This window comes from Pezoporus wallicus, unplaced genomic scaffold (genome assembly GCF_028554395.1).
Source record: "Pezoporus wallicus isolate ANWC-B61680 ecotype Strahan unplaced genomic scaffold, APGP_CSIRO_Pwel_v1 contig_447, whole genome shotgun sequence".
Lineage (NCBI taxonomy): Eukaryota > Metazoa > Chordata > Aves > Psittaciformes > Psittacidae > Pezoporus > Pezoporus wallicus.
The window spans coordinates 1,705,955-1,714,810 of record NW_026636385.1 but is presented as its reverse complement, the minus strand read 5'-3'; the positions used below and the strand labels follow the sequence as shown (position 1 = coordinate 1,714,810).

The window sequence follows — 8,856 nt, the reverse complement described above, 5'->3', positions numbered from 1 at the left end:
AGTGCAAGTTGTTTGCAGCAATGAAAAGAACTACCCTGTTGGGCAGGAAGTTGCATTTACTCTTGCTTGTTATTATGAAGGAAAGATTTGATATTCCTGGTGACTATGAAGATTAAACCAGAGATTTATGTTAATGGAAAGGATTAAAAGAATCTTAATTACATTTATAAAGATGCAAATATTCGCCTGCATTTTATCTTTTTGCAGATGAATGTGCCATGAGGGATACACTGAAGGGGGAGAATGTGTCCTCACTCTGAATTGGAACATCTGGTTTAATACTGCACTCACATGGTCATTAAGTATTAGTTGTTTTCACCAGTGTGGTTTGGAACAGTATGTGATAGACTTTTTCTCCTTACCTGACTTCAGATATCAGTAAATGGCAAATTACCACCAACTCCAGATAACTGGTGCCTGTTTAGGGTATTGCTTTGCATGTTGCAATGAACTGTAAATACTACCCAGTGTGTATATATGTTGTTTTGTTTTTTGCTACTCTGTCACTTTCAGACTGATTTTCTAAAGGGTGAAGAGCTTGAAATACTGATTCCACTGTAGAATCATCAGTTAAGTTTCTCCAGTTTCAAACCATCCTCCCCGTGCAAACACAGGCCACACCAGCATGGAAAATTATGTGCTTTATTTGGGAACCCTGACACATTATACGTATATGTACATACATTTCATGTGGAGAAATCATAGAAAAAATATGATTTGAAAAAGGAGGCAATTAAGGTGAAGGTGTAAACATCACTAGCCATTGGGTTTTTCTTGCTCTTCAACCAATTGTTTACTAACAGACAAGTATATAGAAACAAAAGCCACCTGGATTTGTTATGCAATTCAATTGATATGACTGTGAAAATGTCACAGCTCTCAAATCAGTATAAATCTTCAAAAGGTTTTGAGTAGTTAAACATCAAGTAATCCATATAGTAAAAGTCATAGCTTTGTTGTCGTTGAGAAGGAGAAAGCTGTGCAAAATACTGTTTTGTAATTTTACTGGTAGTTCTTTCTTCATTGGAGTGCCTATCTTTAAACTTGGGGAAAGTTAAATTTTGTGGAGCACCAATTAAGTGCAAGAAGAAGTTTGCATCATCTTCCATACTTTCAAACTTCCCAACAAAGTCATAGTCTATTAAACATGGGCTGCAAAGCCTGTTGACATGGTCCCAGTGGATATCCATACCCACTGGCCTATGTACATCCAGGAGATACTGAATGAACTCTTTAAATGTGACTCCAGCGCCTGTCCTTAATGCTTCTTTGGTGGCATTGACACGATATCTGGAAATGATAGCTTTTCCAAAAACTGGATGGTAGTAGTTGTTTGGGTGTTCAAACTTGTCCCGAAATGCAGATACCAACTTTTCAAAAGGCTCACGAATGAAAAGCATCTTTGTGTAAGTGTTGAGCCGATGATAAATTCCTTTGTGATCAAACCCATCCAGTCTTTTTAAATAGTTTCCATAGTGCACTGTGTTGTGCTGTATATCTTTTGTGGAAGAAGCCAGCCCGTTGAGAACCATGAGCACCCGTTTCCAGTTAGAGCAGCCTGCTTTTGGAACTTCACAGTATAGAACTCTGTATTTATCTTCCACAAATATTCTAGAAACATGATAAGGAGTGATTATTCTTCTGTTATTACTCTTGTACTTGGAACAAGTTTCTCTCATAATTTGCTTTCTTTCTCTTTGGATCTGATAGAGATTTTTCCATTTGTCATTGTTTCTATCCTCAGATTTAAGCGTGGGCAGGTTGAGAACGGAGCTGTTTATGGAAATAAAAATTGGGCTCTTTTTAATTATAAATCTCCTCCTTCGTTTATGGAGCCTGATGGAATTATTTTCTTCATTGTTCTGTTGATCTTTCATAGCAAACATTATGCTGCTTTGCCTTCTGTCTGTGCTTTGAAGCTTAGCGGCCATGTTTTCAGATGAGTGTAATGAATCGCTCTGCTTTACTGTTGCTACACTGTCTACAGTATTTTTTCTTAAACTTCTATCATGGTTGTTGCTAGAAATGCAGTCCTGATGAGAAAAATAGATGAAAGATGTTAGTAAATAAGAAGGTGTTTGTCACTGTTAACAGCTTGTGCAACTTACTGTGGATCTCTCATAGACTCCGAGCTCAGCAGAACTGTACAACAAAAGGCATTGCTGCAAGTACTCAGTGCTGGGCCTGCATTGTCGTATGCACTGTTGTCATCTTGTTCTGTGCTTACAGGGAAGTGAAAGGCTGCGGTGAACCTGAACTGGCAAATTCCAGTTCAGATTTGGGTGGGAAGTTGTGCACAGAGGGAAGCCTGACAGGGAAGGGAGGTTTACAATATTTGTAAAGTGGAGTGAAGATGTAGAGGGAGCAAGAGGGAGTGAAGAGTAGGAAAAGGGAAGCAGAAGCGACTGAAGTAGAAAATGGAGGATTTGCAGAGAAGTGGGTTAATAAGCATAAGTAAGGACCCTGAAGGGAGGCTTGAGTGAGGTGAGCCTTGGACCAAAGCGATTGAAGCTTGATGAGAAGCAGTAAGGGGTGGGAATGAATCTGTGGCTGGGATTAGGCAACTGAAAACAGAGTAAGCAACAGGGTTCTATAGACAAGGGTTTTCTGGGACCTGCTTATTTTCACTAGTTGGATCTCACTAGTTAATACTACTTCTGACATACTGGCCAGATGTGCTCCATTACTTCGGGCTTCCCAAAGGAGCTGCATTAAATCCCTGTCTCCGTATTTATGCCTCAAAGACTAAAATTAGGCTCTGGACACTGTTTAACTACATGTCATTTCTGTTTTGAGAGCTCACCTGGGAGCTGACTGGCATATGAACCACCAGGGAGTATTTCGACAGAGGAAGCAGATTGTAGTTGCAGAATATTTACTGCTTACCCAAAATACTTGATGTTTCTGTAGAGGTTTTATAAATTATAAATTTCTGATTTTCAGTATTTATTTTCTCCCTGATAGTATTTAAAACTGGCTTCAAAAATAAGATACTGAATGAATTTTAAGGTGTAGAGTATGGGGATAAGCAGGGTCATGTTCCCTCAAGGTGGCAGGTTAAACCTGAATTGTGATAGTGTTTACAAGTCTCTGTTGGCTGAACAAAGTGATGCTATGGGTAACTTAAAAAACTTGTGCTGTCATGGAGGTTATATCCTGCCTCATCCTTCCTTAAAGGTGAGAGGCTTAAAAAAAAGGTCTCAAAAAGGGACTCAGTATTCATTATAAAAAGCATTGGTGACAAAAGAAACAAAAAATCAGATTGTCTATATTCTAAGTGACTTGCATAAATTGATAACTATTATACAAAAGTCTGATAGAACAGGTAAGTACTAAGCAGAATTTTTAGACTACTATGCAAGTTGTTGCAGAACATGGGCTTCTAAAATATCTTGTAGTGGGGGTGGTGTATGATGTGTGGACTGGGAAACCAGGTGATAATTTTCATGCAAGATGCTATGTATTCAATTGTTGGAAGTGCTTGTTGTACTTTGCGCTTACCTTCAGAGGCTGTTTCTGGTAGTCAGAGGTGCATTGAAGATTTTATGTAGAATACACATGTATTTCTAAATATTACCCTTTACAAAGTGGCTGAAATTCAATTTAATTTACTCATGATGTGACTGATATTTCAAGGTTTTAAAATCCAGACTTCCTAGATATTCATATTTTAAACGATGACACTGACAATGAAACTAGAGTTTTTGAGGAACTCAAATGCCATGATTTGAATGTCTTCTGCAGTGTTGACCCTTCATCAAGAAGGTCAAGCTGGAGCTGTAAAGATGGAGTGATGTCACTCACATCACTGATTTCACCAGGCAATGGCTTTTGGGTAACAGCTGGCAGCTGCACAATTGCTCCTTTGCATATTTTGCACTTACCCTTAACCATGAGCTAGCAGCTGCCCACCACAGCCATTCCCTGCTGCTGTCAGTGTCCCAACAGCCACTAGATGGAGGAATTTTACCAGGTTTTCCCTTTCGCCTATTTCGAACTGCATCTCAAGACATAATTTGATCAGCGTTATTTCATGCAGGATATTAATATATGCAAAGTTTATGGTATCTTTTAGCAGTATCCAGTCTAGGAAAAACCTCATAACATTGAAGTTGCATATCTTATCATATTTATGTTTTAAAAGGAAAATTTGCACTTCATGGCAAAGCTTTGATGCATCTTTCCTTTTCAATACTTCATCTCCAGTCTGATGGCCTTATCTCAGCCATCTCTGTCCATGCTCTATACTCAGAATATGTGTATAATTTTCCTTATGTAGTTCTGAAAACTTACTTTTCTTGGTGGTTGGAATCCCATGTTATGTTTTATCCCTAAACAAAAAAAGAAATTGAAGACAATATTTAGTAAAAATAAAAACATTGGTTGAATTTTCTGCTGGACTGATAACAGTGTGTCCTCTCAGTAACTAAAAGGAAAATAGGAACAAGTTCTGTTAAGGCAAAGTTAAATAGAATCATAGAATCTTAGACCACTGTTGAATCATAATAAAAGTATTTCATAGTAACAATACTTCATGGAAGGCCTATTTATTTACAGATGTAATAATTATGAAATGGAGTGAATGGCTCTACCTCTCTTTTACAGACACGGAAACTGAGATGGAGAAAAACGATTGCTTAACCTCAGCTAAAAGGTCAGTAGCAGAGCAAGAAGCAGCTGGAATCTGCTATCTTAGGTTAGAGCTCTAAAAAAATGCTGTTCTTTCTGCACTTACCAAAGCTTGTGTGGTTTCTCCCCCTGCAACCTCAGATAGTATGGTACTTAATCTTAGTAATAGCTTGAATTAAGTATTATTCTTTGCTGTTAAACCACAGCAACATACAGTGAAGTTATGTGTAAGTGAAGTCATATTTGTGGAGTTCTGAAGAGACAAAACAATGCAGAATTGTGTTTTGCCATATCTTCTGGTTTCTAGTTATGTCTGCCTGAAAATGTAATAATAAAGATGTGAAAATCCTAGAAGCCAGCTTTAGCAGATGTGTGGGAACTATTTACTATTCTAACCTCTGCTAAGTATAAGTTAATACAGGAATGTATAATGGAAAACACTTCTTAATTATGAAATTATTTTGAGGCTTTTCAACTGCTGTCATCACTGCTACTTTTGCTTGAGAAATTCACTTGCTTGAAGACTTCAGTTTAATCAGTCTACATGATGAATCCACAGCCTTTTTGACAAGGGCAATTGCAGATAAAGGTATTGCAGAGCATTGTAAGTGGAAGCATCACCGGGCTAGCTCAGTCCCTTTGGATTAATTTTCATGGAACTATGAAAGGTCTCAAAACACAGTGCATGCATACTTCATGCAAGTCCAACTCACATGATCAGTCATGTTTGGGTTTTTTTTTTTGTGTTTTGGTGTTTTGTTGGGTTTTTTCTTTTTTGTTTTTTAAATCCAATCTACAAACTTGTGCTTATAAGTAAAATTGTCATGGTTATTTCTATGCTGTTATAGTTTATCTAGCAGTGGTTGATTACAACTAATTACATTTTTGTAGTAGTGTTTCATAAAGGTAACTTGAGAGATTTATACTTTACACTGATATGCTGTGCTTTTGAAGTTAAACACAAATGCTAGTAGAAGATGAGTAACTGTTTAAAGAAATGTTTCTTCATTTACTGGCTTTAACATGTAATCAGACAACAATTCATGTTTAATGTAAATGTTTGCTGAAGCACTTGCCAATCTCTTCTATGTTTTCTGAGTTTGACTTCTAAAGTTGGCTTGTTTTAGCTGTCTTTCTCATGATGCAGTCTGTCACTTCAGATTTAAAGCTACAAGGAAAAAAGCCTCTTAAGTGCAGTGAACTCGGAAGTTATGTTGTACAGATCTACTATACTAATACAAATCTAAATTTAATGTTATGCTACATCTTTACTATACATGTTAACTTGCCAGGTCTCAGATGTTGTTGCCTAAATGGCTGTATATTTTTTTGCCATAAATAAACCACTGGTGTCCTCCGCATACAGGCAAATTAATGGTCGTTAAATGTCTGGTGCCAGACGCAACAACCAACATCTCATTAGTGCTCAGAGAGAGAGTAGCTGGGAGACAGAATCATTCCATCAATTTTACATTGCTTATGTCAGTTTTCATGATGTTCTTTTCTCTTCCCCTTGTGCAACCATGACTTTCCAGACCTGAGCTTGGCCTATGTTTTATGTCTGTTTTTGTTTTCTTTCATGAAACGCGAGCATTGTGCTTCAGCCAGTCCTACCTTGTAGTCAAACCCATTGTGAGCTTTTTTTTTTTTTTAAAATGCTACTAGCAACACAATAAAATGGCCTTCATCTTCCCTGTGTAATATTATATAGCATTTTCTGTCTGCCTTCTCCTATGTCTCTCTTGAAGACCTAATTTTGGTTTGTCTCTGGTATTTTCCTCTGTTCTGAGACTACACTACAGCTGAAATATTTTTTAATAAAAATGAGAACTTCAAGTCTGCAGCTGTGACTTAATGGGCTTCTGTGAGTAGTGTATACTTCTTTGCTTCATCCTAACTGATGTGTGAAATACACTCTGGAAGGGCTGTTACTGTCATTGCATGCATATCTATGTCAAGTATCTGGTCTTCATGCACTCCAGTCTTAGGTCTTTACTCAGAGACGGGAACATATACTTAATTGCAGAAAGAGTAAAGAGTAACAGACTAGCACTCAGAATTCTGATGAGCATGAAAAAAAATTTAGTCTGAAAAGTATTTTCCTTAAAGTACTGGTCATATCAGGTCATCTTTTTTCATATATATATATTTATCATTTAAAATGAACTTTTAGCTTGTACGGTATAGAAGAACTGCCCATTTCTGATCCTAACTTACTCTGGTGTCTAATTTTCTACATATTTGAATGAAACTGCTCATTAAAAAAATCTATTTTTAAGATTACTACTTTTGTAAATTATTTGTTCTTGTATATATAAAATACATGTAGCATGTGTATTTGGAATACTTTAAAAATATATAACCCCTTGGAAGAAAATGCTTTTATTTTGAAATTGTTTCTTAATTAGTAGAATGTATATGTATGTACCTCTTTTAATTGTATCCTATGTATATATCCTTTTTATATCTAGAACTTTGAGTTTATCTGATTAGGAAAAATTCCCTTTGAAGTCCCCATCTAAGCAACATATACAGAACCTCATTTTAACACACACAATAACATAAAGTAAAGAAGGCTTAACAAAACTTTAGCACCTCTTCAGTTGTGCCTCAAACAAGAAGCAAACCTATATAGTGAATCTATATAATCTAACCTCTTCATGTCCCTGGTGAAGCCATAAGTATGTGGTGTCATTTCCCACATATGAGTAAACTTAACAGTGAATGCTTTGGTTAAATGATACACTCCTGCTGTTGTCAAACCAAAATGCTTAGTGACAGGGCATGCATCACTGTGTTTTACAGAAAGCTGTGAAGTCATGTATTTCTCAAACATAGAGTGTATTTTCATGTCTGTTTAACACTAATTGTTGCGACAGTAAAGATAACACAACCAGATTTCACTGTATTCTCTATCAATGTGGGGTTGCATGCAGGAAAAACTTGAGCCTCCTGCAGTTTGACCAAAGAATCTGTTTGTCACTCTTCAAGTGAAAGCAGTTAAGCAGTCTCCATAGCACCCACTGCTTTTATGGCACCTTTTTTTATTTGGTGGCAGAATAATTATATGTATGAGAAAAAAGATTTTATTTATGTATGAATTGTAAGAGTAAATTATTGTGGAATGTATTTGTAATGCAGCTTTTCTGGAAGGATATTATATGTTACTGTGAATGTTTTATTCTGATATCCATTCCTACACTATGTACCATCTAGTGATTTTTTCTAAACTTCACTTTGCAAAGTGTAGTAAGTTATTTACTACTATTCTGGCTTTTCACATGTGAGAAGCAGAGACTAATAGCTACATTTGCCAAACTGATCTGATTTTTAGGTTGTCATGTTTTGAATTACAAACTCAAAAATTGATTGTCTCAAACCCCCATATTACTGGTCAAGTTTTACTTTGAAAAGTTTAAATTCAGACTCATATGGTGAGTCTTCAGTAATGTCTAGATTAGCATGCAGGTATCTGACTTCTAATCACGGTGTTCAGTTCACCACATTGTAGATGATTTCTCAAGTAGTGAGATGCAGTTTATCCACTGAACACTGTAGTTTTGAGGCCCAGATTCTGCTGCACATCTCTGGATCAAATGCTCATTTGCACCCACCAAGCTGCCTGGATGCCATATATCCTTAATATGCCACATGTCAATGGACCGTGGGCTGTAGAAGCATTTCTGGCTTGTGTGAAGCTGGCCAGTAGTTTACTGACTTGAGCTGCTGAGAGAAGGATCCTTCTGTAAGTTCCATTGTAGGGCACATGGGCTGTATGCAATATAAAGCTTCAACTTCTTGAGGAGCCTGACTGTGAGAAAGATACAATTTTGCCCCTGGTAGGTGGTGTGCGTTCCTAGGGACTCCTGGCTTTTAAAAGCCATTATGGAGAATAGTGCTGTTAACTTCAGAGTACTTCTTTTTGCTCTGATGGTATTCTGCACTTGTGAGACCCTGCTTGGAGTACTGTGTGCAGTTGTGGTGGTCTCAATGTAAGATGGACATGGAGCTGTTGGATCAAGTCCAGAGAAGGTCATGAGAATGATCAGGGGCTGGAGCACCTCCTATGTGAAGACAGGCTGCTAAAATTGATGCTGTTCAGCCTGGAGAAGAGAAGGCTGCGTGGAGACCTCATAGAAGCCTTCCAGTATCTGAAGGGGGCCTACAAGGATGCCAGAGAGGGACTCTTTCTCAAGGACTGTAGTGATAGAAGAAGGGGTAATGGGA

The 8,856-nt window shown here is 37.3% G+C and overlaps 1 protein-coding gene across 3 annotated transcripts in view; it reads right to left on the bottom strand.

Moving 5' to 3' along the window:
• Positions 1 to 628: 628 nt before the first annotated feature.
• CHST8 (carbohydrate sulfotransferase 8) overlaps positions 629 to 8,856 on the bottom strand; it is a 176,234-nt gene continuing 168,006 nt past the window's right edge. For all 3 annotated transcript variants that reach the window (XM_057400180.1, XM_057400182.1, XM_057400181.1), the window contains 2 exons: positions 4,294 to 4,331; positions 629 to 2,033 (listed from right to left, as the gene is read on the bottom strand). In XM_057400180.1, the coding sequence (XP_057256163.1) occupies positions 885 to 2,033; positions 4,294 to 4,331 (1,187 nt within the window). In that variant the 3' untranslated portion in view covers positions 629 to 884. The remainder of the gene's footprint in view (positions 2,034 to 4,293; positions 4,332 to 8,856) is intronic.